Source organism: Corythoichthys intestinalis, chromosome 17, assembly GCF_030265065.1.
Source record: "Corythoichthys intestinalis isolate RoL2023-P3 chromosome 17, ASM3026506v1, whole genome shotgun sequence".
Lineage (NCBI taxonomy): Eukaryota > Metazoa > Chordata > Actinopteri > Syngnathiformes > Syngnathidae > Corythoichthys > Corythoichthys intestinalis.
The window spans coordinates 41,516,177-41,541,388 of record NC_080411.1 but is presented as its reverse complement, the minus strand read 5'-3'; the positions used below and the strand labels follow the sequence as shown (position 1 = coordinate 41,541,388).

Sequence of the window (25,212 nt, the reverse complement as noted above, 5' to 3'; positions counted from 1 at the left end):
GCGCATTTTTGTTTGTTTGTATTACTTTGGACAAGCAGATCAAAACATTCACTCGTATACCTCATTCTTTTCCAAGCTACACTCAGACATGGCTTTGTCTCCCTGCTCCTGGAAGGTGATGATAATCAAAGCGACAAATATGTTGACAAAGAAGAAAGGGAAGACCACAAAGTACACCACATAGAAGATGGACGTCTCCATGCGGAAACCTGGGCTGGGCCCCTGGTCTTCATAGGTGGCATCCACTGAGTGCTTCAGCACCCTAAAAGCAAGTCATGGAATTTAAAGTGAGGATTCATACACACTAGCCATGTAGAAATAAACTGCACATAGACAGTGGTATGAAAAAGTATCTGAACTTTTTTCTCACATCTTTGCATAAAATTATCATCAAATGTGATCTTATCTTTGTCAAAATCACACAGATGAAAAAACAGTGTCTGCTTTAACTAAAACCACCCAAACATTTATAGGTTTTCATGTTTTAATGAGGGTTGTATGCAAACAATGACAAAAGGGGGGAAAATAAGTAAGTGAAACATCATATTTAATATTTTGTGCCCCCCCCCCCCAATCAATGTGATGCTTCCTGCAGCTGCAGATCATTCTGGCACATCGATCAGGACTAATCCTGGCCCATTCTACACTACAAAACAGCTGTAGTTCAGTCAGATTCCTGGGATGTCTGGCATTAATCGCTATCTTTAGGTCATGCCACAGCACCTCAATGGGGTTCAAGTCTGGACTTTGACTTGGCCACTCCAGAAGGTGCATTTTGTTCTTCTGATTTACTTCTGTGTTTTGGATCATTGTCTTGTGGCATCCATCTTCTTTTTAGCTTCAACTGTCTGACAGACGGCCTCAGGTATTCCTGCAAACATCCTGATAAACCTTTGAATTAATTCTTCCATTAATGATTGCAAGTTGTCCAGGCCCTGAGGTAGCAAAACAGCCCCAAATCATGATGCTCCGTCCACCATGCTTCACGGTGGGGATGAAGTGTTGATGTTGGTGAGCTGTTCTATTTTTCTTTCACAAATTACATTGTGTGTTACTCCCAAACAATTGAACTTTGGTTTCATCAGTCCACAAAATATTTTGCCAAAACTTCTGTGGAGTGTCCAAGTGCCTTTTTGAAAACATTAAACCAGCAACAATGTTTTTTTTTTTTTTTTTTTTTTTTTTTTACACAGCAGTGGCTTCCTCTGTGGAGTGTTACAATGAACACCATACTTGGCCATAGTTTTACATATACTAGTAGTTCATGTGTGCACAAAGATATTGGACTATGCCAGTGATTTCTGTAAGTCTTTAGCAGACACTATGGTTCTTTTTTTTTTTTTCCTTTTTTAACCTCTCTGTGTATTCTGCGCTGAACTCTTGGCATCATCTTTGGTGGACGGCCACTCCATGAGAGAGAAGCATCAGTGCCAAACTCTGTCCATTTGTAGACAACTTTTCTGACTGTCGATTGATGAACAGCCAGACTTTTAGAGATGGTTTTGTATCATTTCCCAGCTTTGTACAAATCGCAGGTCTTCAGACAGCTCTTTTGATCAAGCCATGATGCACATCAGACAGTGCTTCTCATCAAGACATTATTTTACCAGGTGTGTGTTTCATAGTGGGCAGGACAGCTTTAAACCACTCATCAGTGATTGGGCACACACCTGACTTAAAATATTAGCTAAACATTGTTTTCAATTGCTCTTTAAGTCTCCTTAGGCAGAGAGTTCACTTACTTATTTATCCTCATTAAAATATAAACCTATAAATGTTTGGGTGGTTTTAGTTATTGCAGACATTGTCATCTGTGTGATTTTGACAAAGATCAGATCACATTTTATGGTGATTTTGTGCAGAACTGTGAGAAATTCCAAAATGTTCAGATACTTTTTCATACCACTGTACTTATACGTCCAAATAATTTCAATAAATGACTATACACGTTCCTGTTAAAATTACTAGATGTATGGAATTTTCTGGTTTCATACTAGAGCGAGACTGATTATTGGCAGCGATATTTGGAAATTTGAAGGATATCGGTATGGGCCTTTATGTTAATGCGACCAGTCGATATGAAATAATCCATTTAAAAAGGGGTTATTACGGCTCAGATGCAGCAGCACCTCTTTCTCCTGCACTAGTATTCATCCCATCCTCTGATTGGTTAAAAGGTAATGGTAAATGGAGTTACACTTGTATTGCGCCTATCCACCTTTATAAGGCCCTCAACACTTCACACTATATCCTCCTTTAACTACTAGTGATACAGCACCAAGAGAAACGTGGGGTTTAGTATCTTGCTCAAGGGTACTTAGACGAGGTCATTGGGATTTTCTTTTCTGTAAAAAAAAATCTGAGAGCTATCTATTTAAGCTTTTATTCAACTTTAAAAGAAATGTTTCTGAGTCTGGGAAATTCAGGCACTTCTGAAGTTACTATTTTCTTTTTGTGTGATTCAATAAACATGCTTCAAGCCTGAGTTATGCTTCTGCCTTGCGGTGACGGCGTAGCGACTATGTAGACCCTACGGCATCAAAGAGCATTTGATAGTTCTGTTGCAGGGGAACGCGTTGCAATGTAATTCACTGCCAAGCCACTAGAGGGGTGTGGTGTTGTGTTTGTACGGTTTTGGGGGACTCTTGTCGACTTCCTTTAGTTTTCTTTCGGTTACACAACAATGCCAACGGAGGTGGAACGCTTGAATGTGGATCTTCATCATCTTCATCAACATTGAACAACAAATGTTGATCATACAATTGTTGCGGCGCAGAAGACGGTCGCGGAGGTGGTCCGTCCGTCTGCTGATGCCACACAGAGACTGGCAGTCACATTACGAATTCTAGCATCGGGTGGAAGCCAGCAAGCTGCGTTGTCCAGCGTTTTGTCTGATTTCTTTCCCATGTCCTACAACCAGCCAGTGGGAAGCCATAGCAAATTTCTGACGGCTATGAAACTTTCCAAACTGCATTGGAAGCCTTGATGGTAAACACGTTATCATAAGAGCACCGAGGCACTCTTGGCACTTTTGACAACAAAACTGTGCTTTATTCTTCATATACTTGAAGTGTAAAATATATAAGTCATAGACTCACAGCAAACATATGTACACACAAAATGATAAAGTGCACCAAGCAAAAATATGACACCATGTGATAAAAAGCTGGCAGTTTTTGGCCGGCTGGGTCACCGCTTCGTGTGGCAATTCGCTTCCGAACACGCACATAGTTATCTCGGAGATTCTTCCATTTTTTTATGCGTTCACTGACCTCCAGGCCTATATTTTCAGCAATCTCCTTCCACGAATTGCTTGCCATTTGGCAATCTTTATAATGTCTTGATGAGACATTGTAGAGGTTGTCATACTTGCGGACCTCTTCGATGATGCGTGTAGCACAACAATGTTTGAAAACGGCGGTGATTTCGCGCTGAACCGGAAACAACAGTCTGAGCGGACCAATCACAGTCCATTTGCGTCACGTCACCACGTGTTGACATGACGCCCAGTTCAAGATTCTGTGGAGATGCACGTCAGGCTACGGCGGAGGGTCGTAAATCGGGTCTGCCTTGACGGCGTAGGTCTGCCGCAGAAGCATAACACAGCCTTTAGGCATTTCAATGAACTTCAGTGTTCGCATCATTCATTCATCATTTTTTGACCCCAATTTTTACACTTTTACTGCAAATGAATATCGGCTCCAAAAATCGGTAATCAGCCCCTCTAACTACTAATAATCGGTATCGGTCCTTAAAAACCCATATGTTTATTGGCCCATTAATGTGTTTGACGTCTTGTGTAAAGATGAGTTGCACATAAACCTATGGGTCATTCTGTTTGTTACCTTCACTGAGATGCATATTTGCGTTTGTTTCGTGATTTAGGTGATTGCCACCTTGCATATTGTTATTATTCTGATCACATTGGCTACCACTGACAGCAATAGACACGCAATCCATTTGATCTCGGAGGTCTGTCAACCCTCCCACTTCAAATGGATAGGACATCTACTGATGACAAACGAATTTAAAATAATAAATCCTGTAATGTCAGAACATTTCTTAGACGCAATTTCACAGGGGCGCAGGAAGTCACTCACAGCAGAGGGTGCTGAGAATCCTTTTAAGTTTTTCCCATCCAAAAACAACCGTTTTGGTCCAAATTTGTCAAATTTTCCCCATACAAAGCGTGCACAATGGCAGTACACATGCACACTGGATACTTTACGTACTGCTACTAAGGTACTACACAGCATTGTACAGTATTTCACCTACAGTGTGTGTTGGAGTTTTTGTAATGGTAATGAAAGAGCCTGTGTATTATAATGCAATTCCCCGCTAGATGCCGCAATGAGACACAAACACATTTGAAAACTAAATAGTCCAATAAGCCTCGGTTTAACGCCCCCTTTTCACATATACTGCCTTATTCAACGTGACCATTTATATATATATATATATATATATATATATATATATATATATATATATATATATATATATATATATATATATATATATATATATATATATATATATATATATATATACATATACATATACACATATATACACACACACATATATATATATATGTGTGTGTGTGTATATATATGTGTGTATATATATATATATATATATATATATATATATATATATATATATATATATAAAATCCCTAAGGTTAAATACACTATTTTTTCAATATGTTTTATTTATTTATTTTTACCCTCCACTGCAATTTCATGCATTGTCGTGCAATTTAAGTTTTAAGAAATTAAACAATTACCAGATTAAATGTAGTTTTTTCAAGACACTATCAAGAGTCATATATTAAAGACTTTAAATTTGAGTAGAGTCTATGACAGATAACTAATAAATTCATTGCTTGTAGTTCAATTCATTATGTACAATTCAGGCAAAGAATCCATTATGGGGAAAAAAAAACAAATCCCATCAAAAACATACTCTAGCAAACAACTTTTTTGTTTTGGCCTCTAGTGACTGTACTGCCACTGTCTATTATTGAGAGTGTGACTTTAGGTGATTATGACAACCTAAATTAATTAAACTTATTACTATTTCCATCATGTAACAAAAATCGGAAAATAAGCAAGCAGCCTTGGGTGATTTTTGATGCTTGATTGATAGGAAATAATGAAAGAATGATTTAAATTCACTTACAGGGGCCAGCCCTCTCCTGTGGAGACGGTGAATAGTGTTAAGAAGGCCCAAAGAACATTGTCATAGTGGAACTCGTATTTCTTCCACTCTCTGGGCTGAGCTTCGACATCACGTCCACGTTCCACTTTGTCATAGTCCAAAAACTGACCCCTTTGAGAAACGAGAGGAGAAAGAAGACAGGAGGTAAAAATGCTTTTCAGGAATGAGTTGGATGACATGATAAAGAGTGTAAACTGCATAAGTGGGTAGTAAAACGTTACATTAACTTGAGTTTCTTTTTGAAAAAAAATGTACTTGTAAGAGTAGTTTTGCCACACAATACTTTTTACCTTTACTTGAGATGATTTGTGAAGGAGAAACACTAGTCTTACTCTGCTAGTTTGGGCTTCACTAGAGTTGTTATATTTATTCTACAAATTAGATTTAACTTAATTTTTGCCAGAGATGACCACAGTTTCACACATTTTCACCAATTTCACAACCAGTGTTGATTTCGTCAGCAATGACGATAAAGAAAATATTTCATCGACGAACAATTTTTTTCATGACGATGACAAGACGATAAGAAGCTAAAAACGTGTCTTGGGAGACTAAAACATAACTAGACAAATGCCAATTTTCATCTAATGAGACGAGAATGAGACAATAATGCGCCAAATTTTCCGTCACATGTTCACAATATGTAACATTTTTATATCTGTGTGTTTGCTCCTCTCCAAGCTTGTTTGTTTTGAAACACATGATAAAATTTCTTATGTTGGCAAGAGAGAATACATAATGTTTTCTAGTTTTGAAAGGTCTGTGCTGAGTGATCATCACACACTAAATATAACTCGTAGCGTTAGCATAGCGTTCACATTCACATTAGCTTTAGGCTAATACTAACGGCGAACATCCTCTTAAAGTCACATTGTTTACATTTAGTTTGTGGCATCCGTGTGGGTATAGTTAATTGAGAATAATGTACAGTTTTCCTGCTGAGTGTGTATTATCAAGTTGGTGCTGTCCTTGTGGACGCTACAATATGTGCTTGTCTGTCAATGTTCATTCGAAATTGTTAGAAACCTTTACTCATTTATTTTTGGACTAAAATGTATTGAATTGAATTTTAATGAATTTTAAGCACGAAAACATCGTAAAAAACCTTCAACTAAGCCTAGAGTTTTTGTCAACAAAACCTAGACGAAGACAAATACATTTTTAAATTACTAAAATATGACTACTACTAATAAGTCTAAGACGAAAATTAAAAGAGCTGCCAAAAACAACACTGGTCACAACAATAATCACATGACTCCATTATACCAATCAGATGTAAAAATACGATCACATTACCACACACAAGCTTGTTGTCAGAAGATATGATCATGCCGGCCAGTTCAATCATGTGGTGTCTTTAAAGCACTGTAAAAATAAACTATTTCAAATAGAGCGCTGCCCCCCACATTATTCCAAATCGTGAATTTCAACATCTCTCCCAGTTTTTATTTGGCACCGATAGACCGCGGGAAATCACATGACTCCATTATACCAATCAGATGTAAAAATACGATCACATTACCACACACAAGCTTGTTGTCAGAAGATATGATCATGCCGGCCAGTTCAATCATGTGGTGTCTTTAAAGCACTGTAAAAATAAACTATTTCAAATAGAGCGCTGCCCCCCACATTATTCCAAATCGTGAATTTCAACATCTCTCCCAGTTTTTATTTGGCACCAATAGACCGCGGGAAATACAGAGATATGATTATTTTAATTCCATGGTAGGAAATCTTTTCTCCACTAGAGGTCACTCATGCTTGATGATATTTCGTCAACAAACACTTTTTTCATGGCGATAACGGCACAATAATGAGCTAAAAATGTGTTTTGAGAGACCAAAACATAACGAGACAAATGCCAGTTTTCTTCGGATGAGACGAAGACGAGCAATAATTTCCGTCACACGTTGACAATGTGTGACATTTTATCTGTAGTTAGCTGCATCCTTGCAGTGTCTGGTTGTGTCACTCGTGACAGGCTGCACTTCCTCCCCCACCTTCCCGCTTCAAAAAGGTGTCATCTGCCATCTCCATGCAGGCTTGTACACATGGTAAGATTTGTTTTCTTGACTAGAGAGAAGATGCAATGTTGCTTTAGTCTTTAAGGTCAGTGCTGAGTGATCATCACACACTAAATGTAACTCGAGCGTTAGCATAGCATTCGGGTTCGCGTTAGGCCAATGCTTCCTCTTAAACTCTCGGACAACTTTTTTTACGCAGTTAGTGGCGTCCAGGTGGGTATAATTAATTGAAAACAATGTACTGTTTTCCTGCTGAGTGTGTATTATCAGTTTTAAACCATTATTTACTTATTTTTGGAGTACATTTCTGAATTAACATTTTTATTACACGTCGACTAAAACTAGATGAAATTAGTATTGAGTTTTCATCAACAAAAACTAGATGAAGACAAACACATTTTGAGATGACTAAAATATGACTAATAAGTATTATTGTCCAAAAGATTAAGATTAATATGGAAATTAAATGGGCTGCCCAAAACAACACTTCATCAAAAGCATACAAATCGGACAAAATAGGCCCAGAGTTCTGCAATTACTTTCTATGCGGCGAGACGTGCTACATAAAGCTCAGTGCGCTTGCACATGCATCCGCACGCATGCGTACATCGGTTAAAAGTGGCAAGGACCGACTATTTTTGTTTTTATTGAGTTTCTTATTACCTTTTCATTGTCTCGACATAGACTTCATAATGTATTGACAGGTCAGATCGGTCATGCACTGCGCCTCGCATTCAAGTAGGAGGGCCGGCCACATCAAGAGGAGCTATTCACAAACGCACGCAGCGACCTAACGCCTGATTTCTCTAGAAAAGTACGAAAGCTGTACTGCATACAAACAGGAAGGATTGTCTCAGGAGTGATTTTTTTGAGGATTCAAGGTAATTATTATATTGTTCGTACCATGCATGCATTTTGAAACGTTAGAAATTAGCCGCTACTGCATTGGCATCATAGTTCGCAATATTTACGTAAAATAAATGCTGCACTTTTTTTTTGCTTTTAACCGAGAATCGAAACTGTTTTACGTTCATATCTATAAATAATTCGGGGATTTAAGCATTTATTCACAAGAATTTTCACCGGAAAAGCTCTGTTTACATCAGGGGGCTGCTAGCTACGTATATTCACTAACAGACTAGCATTGTAATTTGACATATTCACGAAAAATAAATGCTAACTGCACGTTTATTTATTTTTTTTGCTTTTAACCAAGAAACGAGACTGTTTGACATTCATATTTATAAGGAATTTGGGGATTTAAGCATCTATTCACAAGAATTTTCACCGGAAAAGCTCTGTTTACATCAGGCAGCTGCTAGCTACAGTACATTCACTAACAGACTAGCATTGTACTTCAACATATTTACATAAAATGTATGCTAACTAGGGCTGTCAAAATTATCGCGTTAACGGGCAGTAATTAATTCTTTTAATTATTCATTCATTCATTTTCCATGCCGCTTTTCCTCACGAGGGTCACGGAGGTGCTGGAGCCTATCCCAGCTAACTACGGGCAGTAGGCAGGGGACACCCTGAACTGGTTGCCAGCCAATCGCAGGGCACAAGGAGACATACAACCATTCACGCACACACTCACACCTACGGACAATTTAGAGTGTTCAATCAGCCTACCATGCATGTTTTTGGGATGTGGGAGGAAACCGGAGTTCCCGGAGGATACCCACGCAGGCACGGGGAGAACATGCAAACTCTACACAGGAAGGCCGAAGCCCGGGATTGAACCCTTGATCTCAGAACTGTGAGGCAGACGTGCTAACCACTCAGCCACCGTGCCGCCTTCTTTTAATTAATCACGTTAAAATATTTGACGCAATTAACGCACATGCCCCGCTCAGATTAAAATGACATCAGTGTAATGTCCGCTTGTTACTTGTTTTTTGTTGTTTGGCGCCCTCTGCTGGCGCTTGGGTCCAAATGATTTTATGGGTTTGGCGAGTGAGCATGGTGTAATGACATCAACAATGGCGAGCTACTAGTTTATTTTTTGATTGAAAATTTTTCAAATTTTAATAAAACAAAAACATTAAAAGGGGTTTTAATATAAAATTTCTAAAACTTGTACTAACATTTATCTTTTAAGAACTACAAGTTTTTCTATCCATGGATAACTTTAAGAGAATGTTAATACTGTTAATGCCATCTTGTTGATTTATTGTTCTAATAAACAAATACAGTACTTATGTACCGTATGTTGAATGTATATATCCGTCTTGTGTCTTATCTTTTCATTCCAACAATAATTAACTAAAATAAAAATAAATAACTGAAAAATATGACATATTTTATGGATGGTTTGAATTGCGATTAATTATGATTAATTAATTTTTAAGCTATAATTAACTTGATTAAAAAATTTTAATCGTTTGACAGCCCTAATGCTAACTGCACGGTTTTTTTTGCTTTTAACCAGGAGTCGAGACTGTTTTATGTCCATGACTATAAAGAATTTGGGGATTTAAGCATTTACTCACGAGAATTTTCATCGGAAAAGCTCTGTTTACATCAGGCGGCGGCTAGCTACATTCACTAACGGACTAGCATTGTACTTCGATATATTTGCGCAAAATAAATACTAACTGCACAGTTTTTTTTTTTTTTTTTTTTGCTTTTAACCAGAATCGAGACTGTTTTATGTCCATATCTATAAAGAATTCAGGGATTTAAGCATTCAGGGGTTCATTCACAAGACTATTCAACGAAAAAAGCTCTTTGTTTGTGATTCCACTCAGCTTTGACGGCCTCGCCAACAATGCAGCACCCCTATTTATTGGCCCCGCGCCCCGTCAATAAATTTTGAAGTCAATGGTATAGTATAATAATAACAACTATTCATATAGATGATGTTGTGCTGATGAAAAAAAAAATATACAGCACCTTTAAAAAATCAGACATTGTAAGCAGTTACTTTTTTACTTGTACTTAAATATTTTAGGGGGATGACTACTTTTATTTGACCAATATTATCTTGAAGTAATACCACTCACCCTTACTTGAGTACAATTTTTGGCAACTCCTACCTTTGGTACACTGTCAATTAAGAGTCGTGGAAACCTTTTATTAGCTGGTATCAAAGGTATCTCACAGAAACTGCAAATGGCGTACCTGCAGTCTTTCTCAAGGCCCTTGGACTCATCAGTGCAGTAGAAGAATTTCCCTTTAAAAAGCTGCACAGCGATAACCGCAAAGATGAACATGAAGAGAATGTACACAATGAGGATGTTGAGAACATTCTTCAGGGAATTCACCACACAGTCAAACACAGCCTGGAAAATAGACACAAACATCAGTAGTAAAGAGATAGCCCGGCTTTACATTATAGTCCATCAATGTTTGTCTTTTTCCTTTGAGTTATGCTAAGCTTGTGCTATGTTTTTTGTGAGATTAAGTGCTTTGTGAATACAATGTGACATATATGTGATCCAACCTATAAATGGTCTAATATGGATGGATAATCACAATCAAGTTTTCTTTCCTCCCAAGGAGCGAGTCAAATAAATTACTCCCGTCTTCTAGCCTGCCCATCATTTTGTTATCGGGAAAACCATGTCAGCCTGTCAGCCTGCCAGCCTTCATTTTTCATTTTTCTATTACTTCTCTAATCATCTTCTGTAAAATAAAATTTTTTCAACATTCACGATCCTGACTCACACTATGATGTGCATGTTATACGTTGTTCTCTAAAACAGAGCATTTTTTATCAAGATGCTCTATGGAGGACACACAGTATGTAATAATTTTCTTCATAGCATGAATCTATCTTGGGTTGGATATCTACTGTACTTCAAGCTGAGGGAATGGAGCAAACAAAGGTATGGGGATGTGATAAAGACACCAACCTACTGAGGTGCTTACTTTCTGCAAGGACATAAAGAGCAGCTTCAGCACAAATTGCTACTGGTTCTAAAATGTTCCCTGATCAAATCGAAACACCTAGCCCCCCTCCAGCCCCTTACAAGAAATGCAATCAATGGCAGAAAAAATAACATTACATCCTACTTGGAGAAAACAAAAAAACATCTGAAAATTGCTAAGTAATTGGTTTAATTATTAATACTCGTCTGCATGCATTGTGTATGCAGTATACTGGACTGTCTCAGGAAATTAGAATACACAATATTCTAATTTTTTGAGACAGTCCTGTAAGTAATTATTGACATCAACAATGGCGGGCTACTAGTTTTTTTTTTTGATTGAAAATTTTACAAATTTTATTAAAACGAAAACATTAAGTGGGGTTTTAATATAAAATTTCTCTAACTTGTACAACATTTTTCTATTAAGAACTACAAGTCTTTCTATCCATGGATTGCTTTAACAGAATGTTATTAATGTTCATGCCATCTTGTTGATTTATTGTTATAATAAACAAATAGTCCTTATTTACCGTATGTTGAATGTATATATCCACCTTGTGTCTTATCTTTCCATTCCAACAATAATTTACAGAAAAATATGGCATATTTTATAGATGGTTTGAATTGCGATTAATTGCGATTAATTACGATTAATTAATTTTTAAGCTGTAATTAACTCGATTAAAAATTTTAATCATTTGACAGCCATATATATATATATATATATATATATAATTTTTTATAAGATATAGAAGTTTTTTGAGTGAAAGCAGTCAATTAGTCTTTTTTTTTTATTCTAGTCACATCTGAGATGCAATTGTTGGCTGTTTTCAACAATGTACATCGAAAAAAAAGACATTGACTGAAAAGAGTTCAATATTAGATGAAATGTCTTGTTTTCTCATGTATATTTATAATTGCTCTTTAACTTAAAAAAAAAAAAAAAAAGTTTTATTTTGTTTCGATTAATCGATAGAATTTTCAGTCAATTACTAAAATAATCGATAGCTGCAGCCCTAATCCATGGTATAAATGTTTTGACAACAGATTACGTAGGAGCGACGACGAACGAGCCACGGAAATCGCCGGTCCACATATTATTATTTTCTATACACGAGGGGTGCTGGATCTGCCCAAACAAGTCCCGGAACACAGGGTGGCTGAAATCAAGAGGTGCCAGATCTTGTTCCGGCAGGATCCGGCACAAATTAACCCCTGGAGTAGAGAGATTTAAAACAATGACATTTTGCTGCTCTCCGTCACGTTTTCCTCGTTCTGAATCTTCCCCCTCAATGGGCTGAATTCTAAATGAGCTGAAATCGTTACTCTGCCGACGTCATCACCCAACTGGAAGCGCTAGAGCGCTACGATGACAGGCGAGGCTAAACTGCAGATTAAAAGGTTCATTTCTTGTCATCTGCGCTTTGCCAAATTGTTGTATATTGTTGAATCGTCTCAAAATACTGTATGATGTTAATTCACATAATAATGCTATTTAAGACTTTTTTTATCCTGTCACAGGCACTTTAAACGCCCATCTTTCAGTGCTATTGTGTTTTCAAATAGCATACTGGACTGTCTCAGAAAATTAGAATACACAATATTCTAATTTTTTGAGACAGTCCTGTGTATATATACAGGACTGTCTCAGGAAATTAGAATACACAATATTCTAATTTCCTGAGACAGTCAGGAAATGTTCCCTGATCAAATCGAAACACCTAGCCCCCCTCCAGCCCCTTACAAGAAATGCAATCAATGGCAGAAAAAATAACATTACATCCTACTTGGAGAAAACAAAAAAACATCTGAAAATTGCTAAGTAATTGGTTTAATTATTAATACTCGTCTGCATGCATTGTGTATGCAGTATACTGGACTGTCTCAGGAAATTAGAATACACAATATTCTAATTTTTTGAGACAGTCCTGTACTCAAAGCTCATGGATGCCTATAAAATCAGTCGCACCCAAGCGCCAGCAGAGGGCGGCAAAACGCCATAAAACACTACAAGTGAGCGTTTCAATGTGTACTGTCATTTAAAACTCTCTGAGCGGGGCATCTGGTTAATTGCGTCAAATATTTTAACGTGATTAATTTAAAAAAATAATTAACGTCCGTTAACGCGATAATTTTGACAGCCCTAAAATATATATATCTTTCCTAAAAATGTCATTACGCTTGATAACACACATCACTTAAAAGTTAAGTGTTTTTCCCACGCATTTCAGTTGAATTTCCATTTGTGTCAAGCTATTTTCAGTTGTAGTTAAGTTTTAAGTTAGTCTAAACTGTAAGTCCTGATACGATTTTGAGTTTTTGCAGTGTCCAAAATAAATGTAGGATATCTGCTGTATTGGTGCACATTAGGGACCAGTGCTACTTAGTGTTTTATCCAGCAATGACTACTGAGCTAAAATTGACAGTTAGCATTTTTAAGTTTTATTTTAAACCCTAATCACTCTACAGCGCTATGTTTTCACAGATTAAATAAAGCCTGTATATAAGAGTTAGCCACACATCGACAGTGGTCATAATTAACAGAATCCTAGCCCTCCGCAGGGCTAATGTTACGTGAGTAAGTGACAGTTAATCCTAATTATTAGCGCTGAGAAGTCTACTGCTTTAAGATAGCGGCTGTTTACTAACACGTCTGTCAGACTAACGAGTCTGTCATTTCACATCTATTTCTACATACATGTGATATCTGTGAGACACATCAGACGCTACCTGCTACCACCGTAGCATCACGCGGGCGTAGTTTTTAGCAACGTCGGCGTAGTTTGTAGTGGCTGTCAGCTACAGTAAGGTATTTTGTTTTTTTTGATTGCTTCTTCCTCTACGTATGTGACGTCAGCGCCTTGTCCGGCATTAAAAGTAGTCCGAGCAAAATGTGATGCTTAGAGCTGGTAAAATTAAACGATTCCTAGAAGTGAATAAAATTACTCGGATCAGTTTGTAGTCTCAAGTTACTCGAGTTGCTCAAGTATTTGTTTCAGCTCTACAATGGATATTATCTGAAATTGACGCTTATAAGTCCCACAGCATGGCAAGTGGGCATTTGCGTGTTGTTTTCAGCACCATTTTCTGCGTATGTTCCGGGACCTGTGCCCGTCTCGTCATCCCTGCGCTGTCATATGTACTTTGTGTTTATGCACTTTATGATTTACAAATTATGCACTGCTCTACGCCAATATTTTTAAAGGATATTCTTGTTATCTACCGTTATGTATTTTTCCACAATTGCTAAATAAATGGTATGGTCATGACAAGTAACAGTCCTGTGCTAAATGGAATATGAAATATTAAAAATGCATTTATTCAGTACGACAGGGCAAAATTACTGCATAATGGTCAAAACTGCTGACTTCTTAAACCTCCCGAACGGTATTTTATGCCACTGGTTTTGTCATTTCCCTGTCCCTGCTTTGGAGACAGAGGAAAGAGCTTAAACAAAACAGGAGGGGTGACAGCTAGGCGACATGCTAACCCGAACCGAGCGGCTTTTTTAAGTCTTTTCTTTGTCTTTCGAAAAACAAAAAAATCACACTTAACTACCCTGACTCATGTCACATAAACCGGCGGGGTTGACTGTCTTCACCGATCGGCCATTTTCGGCTCGTCGTTCTGCTGCGGCCCCGGCAGGCAGGCAGTGCTCATTGCCGGCGCTCAAATTTTGCAGTCCCAAAGCTTTGGTGGCCATGAATAAGCCCACTTTTACGTTCAGTTGGAATCTCAATGTTATTCAAGGGTGCTAAATAAACAACTTACATCATAATTATACATGTGTAACACGAAAATGGACAAAAACAAGAACCTGAGACGAGAGCATGGGGCTCCCCGAGCCCAAGCCAAGGATATTGCTATCTCAGCGGGCACGCAAAGAGGACTGAGTGGGGGCTGGAAGTCTGGACACAATCGAGGACTGAAGACGAGAATGGTGAGCTCCCCGGGCCCAAGCCGAGGAACGCCTTTATCAGCCCGCGACCATTCTGTGTGACGAGCCGGTCGTCGGCCGAGTGGCCTTCTCGGTAGACAGGGAGCATTGTCACACACAAAATGCAAGCCATCTCCTGATTAAAACGTTTGCCATGATCTCAGTATTTGACATAACATAATACACGTAGCTTACTCAATTAGTCATCCGTCCAGTGATGAACAAGATCTTTTGGAAATCCAAAAAGCCTCACACTACTCTCCTGGGTGTAGCAACAAAAACTTGCAGCACATCGGGCTAGCGTGACGCAAAAAACGAATTAATCCGCAAAATCAGCTGAATCCGCAGTCCTTCTGCATTCAATACTAATGGCTGTAATGTGAAGATGGTTAGTCCGCTGACGTCACATTCACCTTCTTCCTCAATCCGAGGCCGTGGCCGGAAGTCATCATTTTCGTAGCGCGGGATTAAACAAATTGAATGAATATATCGATTGCTTCCACACACATCCAAGAGGTCAATTTCATTCAGGACCATAAAATATCACGTGCAATATGAAATAAACATGCTTTTTTGTGTCATAGGCACTTTAAAGCTAGTCCGCCCAGTATGTTGGGTAAGAAATAGGACTACTATACCTTTAATTTGGGCAGACGTTTAATGGTTTTTAGTGGCCGCAAGACTCTGAGGACCCTCAGAGACTTAATGGTGTTGATGTCCTTGCCTTTTGTCCCTCTGTGGAGATTGAGATGACATTAGGTTTTAGGAGCTGTTGAGTTGAGCTGTTGACATTATCATTAAACCCTCTCACGCTTCCAATCCTTTAAGAGAACCTGACCGCGGTACATCAAGTCAATGCTTCACATACGAAGAAATATATGCTCTGTTAGTAGTGAAATACAATTGAGTGGGTGTTAGACAATGTTATTCTACAGTGTCCATGCTTGTTTAAAATACTGTACATTTTGGACGACGATGTAAACGACAATTTTCATGTTGCCGTTTGGTTTGCTCTTGGAATGTCAGAAACCGATGCTGTATGGTTGTCGTACTTTTCTGTAATACAAGAGGCAGTTCACCAAACTGAAAACTATAAAATTTACGGTAAGTTAAAGAGCCCATTCATTACCATGTTTTTACTACATATAGTAAATGCTGAAGAATAAAATTTTGTATTTACACTCCAATGGATTTTGCAAACATGCATTTGCAAACACTTGAATAAAGGGCCTGTAGAATAACATTTAAATGTTCAACAAAAAACACAAAAATAGAGTAAATGAGCAAAGAATCAACCTCTTGACGAGGTAAAGACTTCTTTGCAGGAACCACTACCGTAAGGCTGGGCTTAATGTTGCACCCTTTAATCTACAAAGATGTCCAACCATCACCCACTCAAAAATTGATGTCAAATAACAGAGAGAGAGAAAGAGGTTTAATTAAAATTAGATTAAAAAAAAAAAAAACAACAACAACAACCCTCCAACAGTGTTTGGTTGCAAACGAGACCTTATTACAGATATGAATTTATTGTCTTTATATCGTTTATGTGGACTTGTGTATAACTGTGTTTTAATTATTTTTATACACTGTATACTGTTTGTATGTCCTTGACCTGCCTGAGCCCAATGGATGTGAATTAGCAGCTATGCTAACTCCAGCATACAGGTAGTCCCAGGGTTACGAACGAGTTCAGTTCCCATGCTGTCGATGAAACCCGAATTTCAGATTGAACCGGAATTAAACTTTTAGTATCCCGAAATACCCCCTAAATCTCAAAATAACTATCAAAAAACATATACAGTGGCACCTCGACATATGATCGCTTCGACGCACGATCTTTTTGACATCCAAGGTTAAAATTTGACTCGCCATTTGTTTCTGCATCTGATGACATACTCGAAATACGACGATTTATGACAGCGCAGCAATTTCTTTGTTTTGCCGGTAGATGGACGCACAGCGGATTTTCTTGTGAGAGAAAACACGGGTTCCAAGGTTAGTGCAGGTGGTGAAAAAGGAAAAAGGTGAGGCTTACCATTGAAATGAAGATGGAAATGATAGAAAAATATGAGCGAGGTGTACGCATCTGTGAACTGGCTCAACAATAAGGCCGTAGAATGTCTATGATCTCGACGGTCCTCCCCTGACCACCGTTCGCCAGTCTTTATAAGTTAAGGTGACAAATATTATTATGGTAACATCGCCAAAGAAATCGGCAGCTTCATCAAGTTTCCAATCATTTATTCCATCAATTTGTGCAACACAACACACCTACTGTCCGCCGCAGTTGACGCCAGCATTACCACAGTGACGTCAGCCACACAATGCATTCAGGTACAGCACGCAAAAAACGTCCGCCACGTTAGAACCTGATTTGTTAAATTATTACAAGAATTATTATTATTATTAGAATGTTATTTATATTTTTATTTATATTTGATTTGTTTTGCTATGTGTAATTGCCATTTGTAAAAGTACCAGCATTATTTATTAAGGATTTAGTGTAGATTTTCAGGCTGTAGAACGAATTAATGGAATTATAATGTATTCTTATGGGAAAAAACTACTCGACATACGACCATTTCGAGTTACAATCAAGGTCCTGGAACGAATTTACTTATGTAGAGGTACCACTTTATACGTCATTGTACTGTTCTCGCCAAGACATTGGCACTAAGTCCTACCTAGACAGCGAGCTAAGCTGTCACCTTTCCCCTCTCTCTCTTACTCGGCTGCTCGACTTCTTTGGGGGAGGAAAGGCACTCGTCCTCGTGTGTGCACATGCGCTCTTCTTCGTAGACGCAAATACGTTCTTCTTCGTGTATACATGCGCTCTTACTCGAGTGCTGTAGTACCACATGGTTTACGCTTCCTGCGCCAAAATAAAAGCATGCATCACAAAACAAAAGTCAACATTAAAATTAAGCCAAGGGGCAGAACATGTCATATTAACAGAGTAAAGTAAAAAATAAGACACTCTGAGGTACAATAAGCAGTAGTGGGTAGTAAAGCGTTACATGTACTCCGTTACATTTACTTGAGTAGCTTTTTGAGACAAATGTACTTCTAAGAGTAGTTTTACGAAGATATACTCCTTACTTTTACCCGAGTAGGTTTGTGAAGAAAATACACTACTCTTACTCTGCTACTACGGGCTACACAAGAGTCGTTACATTTTTCCTCTTTATTCTACATATTAGATGTATTATTTTTTTATGCTAGCGATGCCAAGAGTGGAGACGTGCCTGGTGTATTACCGAGGTAGCTCTACCCATGACTCCATTATACCAATCAGATGCAAGTATGCCGTTCTATCTTCACGCCAGCCTATTTTAATAATGTGGTGTCTTCAAAGCACCGTAAACAATGAAGTATTTGATAAAGAGTGTTGCCCTCAACATGACTCGAAAGCGCAGATTTTAACCTCTCCCAATTTTTATTTGGCACCGATTGACCACGGAAAACCGGAGATATGATCCTTTTAATTTTAAACAAGTAATTATGAAGGAAATCTTCACTATTCAAGTTCTAATCGGAACTATTTTCTCCACCAGAGGGCAGTCATAGTCTTTGGACCAATAATGCTTCATTTATGTAATTTTTTTGTGTCTCGTCAGAATTCAAAGATATTTTTTTTGCATTTCTTTGGCTTAATGTGGTTATGTAATGGGTTATTGTACAGTATCATTATAATAATAGTCCATATAGATAACTTTGTGCTAAAAAAATACCATTGTTTAAAGAAAAAAAGAAAATCCAACAAAAATATAAGCAGTTACTCACAATGTTACTCATTACTTGAGTAGGCTTTTCACCAAATACTTTTTTACTTGTACTTGAGTAAATTTTTTGGACGACTACTTTCACTTGAGCAATATTATTTTGAAGTACCGCTACTTTAACTTGAGTAAAGTTTTTGGCTACTCTACCCACCTCTGACAATAAAGATATCGTTTCTGTGACTAAAAAAAAAAAAAAAAAAAAAAAGGACTGGAGACAAAATGGCGGACGAGACTCCGGCGTCGTGTAGTCGAAATCACGTAAGTCCGGTACGACGTAACCCGGGGGACTACCTGTAATTACATTGATGATTTGGGCTGACTTGTTTATTAATGTGCAATGTCCTAATCAAACAAACAAACAAACATGATCAAGTAAAAATATATGAAGCACTGAATAACGGCTACTACATGTGACGTAGTAGTAGGAAGTGTAATTATGAAAACACTGATCCATATAACCTCCAATCTTTCTGAATAATCTTACCAACAGCACTACAATAATACGTAAGCAATCAAAGATGAGCATCTTTCCCTGTGTCGCAACACATTGTCCAAAGATAGGATCAAAGAAAGGGAGAAACATGGTTCCATTATTTTACTCCCTCGGTTACAGTCTAACTAAATGACATGCACCTCGCATGCTCACATTACTCGACTACCCGGGCATGCAAGCTGAAAAGACAATGCCAGCTCTTGTTATTGAAAGACCTTAACACGCTGAGATGGCAACAACAGTCTCCCAATAGCTTTCAGGAGGTCAGCAGAGTTTTCTAATGGAGTTGAGGATCCAGGTGTATAGCATTGTTGTCACTATTTGAGACTGTGGACTACTCAACAGCCTTTAACTCATTTGTGACATACTCCTTTAAATTCACAGCAATAGGATAAAAGCTGAAAGGGTTAAAAGTGGGAGCACTTTTTGATTGTTTGACATACTGTATTTTCCACACTATCAGAGTATAAGGTGCAATGAATGGCCGGTATTAAAACTGTTATAAGACGCAGTAGCAGTAGTAGTAGTAGTGGTGGTTGGGGTTGCATTATACATCCACTAGATGGTGCTGCACTATGAGGAATGTCATGTCATGATTAACTAATACTAATCTATATATAAGGTACAGTGGTATGAAAAAGTATCGGAACCTTTTGGAATTTCTCACATTTCTCACATTTGTGCAACAAATCACCATCTCATTATCTTTGTCAAAATTACACAGATGTAAAAACAGTGTCTGCTTTAACTAAAACCACCCAAACATTTATAGGTTATCATTTTTTAATGAGGATAGCATGCAAACAATGACAGAAGGGGGAAAAATAAGTAAGTGTACCATCATATTTAATATTTTGTGCCCCCCCCCCCCCTTTTGGCAGCAATAACTTCAACCAGACGCTTCCTGTAGCTGCAGATCATTATGGCACATCAATCAGGACTAATCTTGGCCCATTTTTCTCTCCAAAACTGCTGTAGTTCAGTCAGATTCCTGGGATGTCTGGCTTGTCTTTAGGTCATGCCACAGCATCTCAATGGGGTTCAAGTCTCGACTTTGACTTGGCCATTCCAGAATGTGTATTTTGTTCTTCTGAAACCATTCTGAAGTTGATATACTTCTGTGTTTTGGATCATTGTCTTGTTGCAGCATCCATCCTCTTTTAAGCTTCAACTGTCTGACAGACGGCCTCAGGTTTTCCTGCAAAACATCCTGATTTTGAATTAATTTTTCCATAATTAATTGCAAGTTGTCCAGGCCCTGAAGTAGCAAAACAGCCCCAAATCATGGTGCTCCCTCCACCATGCATCACGGTGGGGATGTGGTGTTGATGTTGGTGAGCTGTTCAATTTTTCCTTCACACATGACATTGTGTGTTACTCCCAAACAATTCAACTTTGGTTTCATAGGGTTAGGGTAGGTAGGGTTAGGGCAAGACTTCTGTGGAGTGTCCAAGTGCCTTTTTGCGAGCATTAAACGAGCAACAATGTTTTTTTTAGATAACAGTGGCTTCCTCTGTGGAGTCCTCCCATGAGTACCATTTTTAGCCATAGTTTTACATATAGCTGATGTGTGCACAGAGATATTGGACTGTGCCAGTGATTTCTGCAAGTCTTTAGCAGACACTCTAGAGTTCTTTTTTACCTCTCTAAGTATTTTGCGCTGAATTCTTGGCGTCATCGTTGGTCGACGGCCACTCCTTAGGGGAGAAGCAACAGTGCCAAACTCTCTCCCTTTCTCGACAACTTCTCTGACTGCCGTTTGATGAACATCCAGATTTTTAAAGATGATTTTGTATCTTTTCCCAGCTTTATACAAATCAACAATCCTTGATCGCAGGTCTTCAGACAGCTCTTTTGACCCAGCCATGATGAACATCAGACAGGCTTCTCATCAAGACATTTCTTACCAGGTGTGTGTTTTACAGTGGGCAGAGCAGCTGTAAACCACTCATTAGTGATTGGGCACACTCCTGACTTAAAATGTATGGTAAAATGGTAAAAATTGCTCTTTAAGTCTCCTTAGGCATAGGGTTCACATACTTATTTCCCCCCCTTCTGCCATTGTTTGCATGCTACCCTCATTAAAATATGAAGCCCTATAAATGTTTGGGTGGTTTTAGTTAAAACAGACATTGTAATTTCATCTATGTGATTTTGACAAAGGTCAGATTACATTTACGGTGATTTTTTTGCAGAGATGTGAGAAATTCCAAAAGGTTCAGATACTTTATCATACCACTGTACATCGTATTATAAAGCGCACTGTCTGCTATTAAGAAGAATGAAGGCTTTGAGGTGAGCCCTATAGTGCGGAAAATACGGTAAATTTTTTTGTCTAGTGTCAGAACTGTCAGCGAAAACTGCATGTTGACCTTCTGAAAGCTAGAAAATGTAGCTCCCAATATTGTCTTCTCGTCCTGATGTCCAAATATTGGGACAGGAGCTTTTTTCTACAAGGGAAAAGGGACACATGGTCATATCCCAAGCACCTTGGGATTGAGGCCAACATAAAATACACTATCCGAATAGGTGGATAAGTGAAGCAATCTTTGCTTCACATATAGGAAAGAAGGGAAGGAGTGAGGACAGGCAAAAGATAGATAAGGACTGTTCCCACCTGGCCACGCTTTGTTGCGATCTGATGAGAAAAAGCAATGATAAGCAGACAAACACACACATTGCATTAACACCCAAACCCTAAAAGGCCTTAAACCAACAGCAGGGAGAATGGATGTTTGAAATAAGTACAAACAAGCCAAACAAACTACACTAAAAGAGGTGAAAAGCTGTTCAAGTGGATGAAAAGGCAAATGTGAAACTTTTCACACCCATGTGTGATTTACATGAAATGGTGACAGAGAGCAGATGCGATGACCCGAATTAGTTGACAATGAAAGGACAGTGTGAAGGAAAAGCATGTGTGGCATGACCAACTACATTCACACTGCAAGTAAGAGTAAATTCAGTTTGTAACGCCACTGTCTGGTTAGCAGACACCTTTCCGCCTCAGCGCCGCACTCAACACCCCTCAAACTGTTAAATCAATAATTTGACTCCAACTGTTAAATCAATAATTTGACTCCAAAATATTTAGCTGTTTAGAAACACTTTATATTTTAGTTTTGTTTATTAACACATCACCCAAAAAATACAATACATGGTGTAGACCAGTAATTCTCAAATAGGGGGGCGCAGAGCGATGTCGGGGTTGACGCATGTGACCTCGGGAAACATTTTTTTTTTGCCATACTATATATAGTTTAATTGCACATCCACTCACTGTCAGCATCATAGACGGTGGCATCCCAAGTTGCTTAGTGCAAGATAACACCACACCATAGCAAAGGAGCTGATACTGACTGCAACAAAAATCAAATCAAAAAACATATATATATATATATATATATATATACAGTGGGGCAAATAAGTATTTAGTCAACCACTAATTGTGCAAGTTCTCCCACTTGAAAATATTAGAGAGGCCTGTAATTGTCAACCATGGTTGGTAAACCTCAACCATGAGAGACATAATGTGGGAAAAAAAAACAGGAAATCACATTGTTTGATTTTTAAAGAATTTATTTGCAAATCATAGTGGAAAATAAGTATTTGCGCTATACCAAAAGTTCATCACAATACTGTTATGTACCCTTTGTTGGCAATAACGGAGGCCAAACGTTTTCTGTAACTCTTCACAAGCTTTTCACACACTGTTGCTGGTATTTTGGCCCATTCGTCCATGCAGATCTCCTCTAGAGCAGTGATGTTTTGGGTCTGTCGTTGGGCAACACGGACTTTCAACTCCCTCCACAGATTTTCTATGGGGTTGAGACCTGGAGTTTGGCCTCCGTTATTGCCAACAAAGGGTACATAACAAAGTATTGAGATGAACTTTTGGTATTGACCAAATACTTATTTTCCACCATGATTTGCAAATAAATTATTTAAAAATCAAACAATGTGATTTCCTGTTTTTTTTCACATTCTGTCTCTCATGGTTGAGGTTTAACCATGTTGACAATTACAGGCCTCTCTAATATTTTTAAGTGGGAGAACTTGCACAATTAGTGGTTGACTAAATACTTATTTGCCCCACTGTATATACTGTATATATACAGTATATATATACAGTATATACATATTTATACATGTACATACATATATATATACACACACTTCTGTTCCGTAGACTGCGGTTCAAAAGTTTGGGGTCACTTAGACCCCAAACTTTTGAACCGCAGTCTACATAATGAAAAATCCCATATGATACACTACGGTTCAAAACTTTGGGGTCGCTTGTGCTTATGGGTTGTGCACACGCGCCCCCCACCTTTGTGTCATTGTAATGTGCGAGTCGTGTATGTGTGTTATTGACTGCTTTACAGTCAATTTGCATTGTTTATTGCATCAGCACGAATATGATGTAATTTTCTTTCCTTTCAGAACCACACATATGCCCACACATTCCAGTCTTCTTCCACACACACACAAATATAACAACATCTTTCCACGCATGCTCTCATCTGCTCATTGAGTTATTGTCATATCAAGTGCCATTGCCTGTATATAGTTGTGGCTATTGCCAAGTTGGATTAAAAGTGCCAAAGACAGTCTCCACTCTCCGCTCCTTGTGTTCTAACTTATCCAAAACTGTCTGGCGAATGACCTATAAAACATATTGAACCCAGAAACGCATACAGTCCATTAAACCAAATTAGAATCGATAACAGAATCGATAATGAATCAAATCGTTAAGCAATATCGACAATGGAATCGGAATCGGAAAAATCTTATCAATTCCCATCCCTAGGTGTGGGGTTATTTTGCACTGAGCAACTTGGTATGCCACCTTATAACATGCTAACTAATTGCTGGTTTACTGATGTAACACTGACAGAGAGGGACGATTGACGCTGAAAAAAAACAAAATCAAGCGGCTTATCTACTTGTTTGGGGTCTAATGTCGTTAAGTGACGTGTTAATTGATTTGGCTTCCTGCTGTCCACTGCAAACATTTTTAGACATTGTAAACAGACTGGTCTTTCCTTGTCTACCACTCTAATAAAAGTCAAAGCCAAGCGTTACATACGGTTCGTCAAATTTCCTCGTCTTAGTTATTCATATCTCAAATGCTCTTTGCTGTGTGGTCTTGTTTGGTTCCAAAATACTGTGTACACTCTGGACGGGAGAGCACCACTGCAATGCACTGAGTATATGTGCAATAATACTTTATTCTAGTACACCAAAAAAGTATCTTCCCCGAGGTCACATGTGCTATCCCCAGCATCGCTCTGCGCTCGGGCGCCCCACGATTTGAGAAGTACTGCTCTCCAGCAAAACGAGATGAGTCATTGGCTGAAAAGGCTGGATTTATCCGGCCCATCGGAAATTGTGCCTTTCCGGGGGTCTATGGGTAGTGGGCTGGACTCGTCTTGCCCAGACACACTCGTTCTCAGCAAGATGATTGGATGATATGTCTGTGGCTGAATCCCTTTTCGATTGAGAGCGAAATGAGCGAATAAATGATCTTGTGTCATTAACATCCACAGGAGTCATTTTTCAATTTTCATTATGTTGTTCTGAGTTCTGAGAACTGGAGATTTTCATAATCATCCTAGCGACCCTAGCGAAAAATTGAGCTTCTATTTCAGGTGTCTTTTTTTTTTCAGCTGCTCGTGTTTGGTGACATGATTTCTGGCATTCTAGTTTCTTTCCCTACAGAGCAGCGGGTGCTGCTCCACCGTCACAAAGCACTCACACCACACTTTGAGCGTTCCCTCATTTTACTGCTATGCTACATTAGGACAGATAATTTTCTCAAGGGTATTTTGCCGACTACATTTATACCTGCCGCATTTACGTTTAAGGT

General features: G+C 38.4%; 1 protein-coding gene across 8 annotated transcripts in view; it reads right to left on the bottom strand.

Moving 5' to 3' along the window:
- Positions 1 to 25,212, bottom strand: part of cacna1bb (calcium channel, voltage-dependent, N type, alpha 1B subunit, b) — a 411,213-nt gene that overhangs the window by 99,085 nt on the left and 286,916 nt on the right. For all 8 annotated transcript variants that reach the window (XM_057818689.1, XM_057818692.1, XM_057818685.1 and 5 more), the window contains 4 exons: positions 15,704 to 15,800; positions 10,377 to 10,537; positions 5,185 to 5,334; positions 61 to 262 (listed from right to left, as the gene is read on the bottom strand). In XM_057818689.1, the coding sequence (XP_057674672.1) occupies positions 61 to 262; positions 5,185 to 5,334; positions 10,377 to 10,537; positions 15,704 to 15,800 (610 nt within the window). The remainder of the gene's footprint in view (positions 1 to 60; positions 263 to 5,184; positions 5,335 to 10,376; positions 10,538 to 15,703; positions 15,801 to 25,212) is intronic.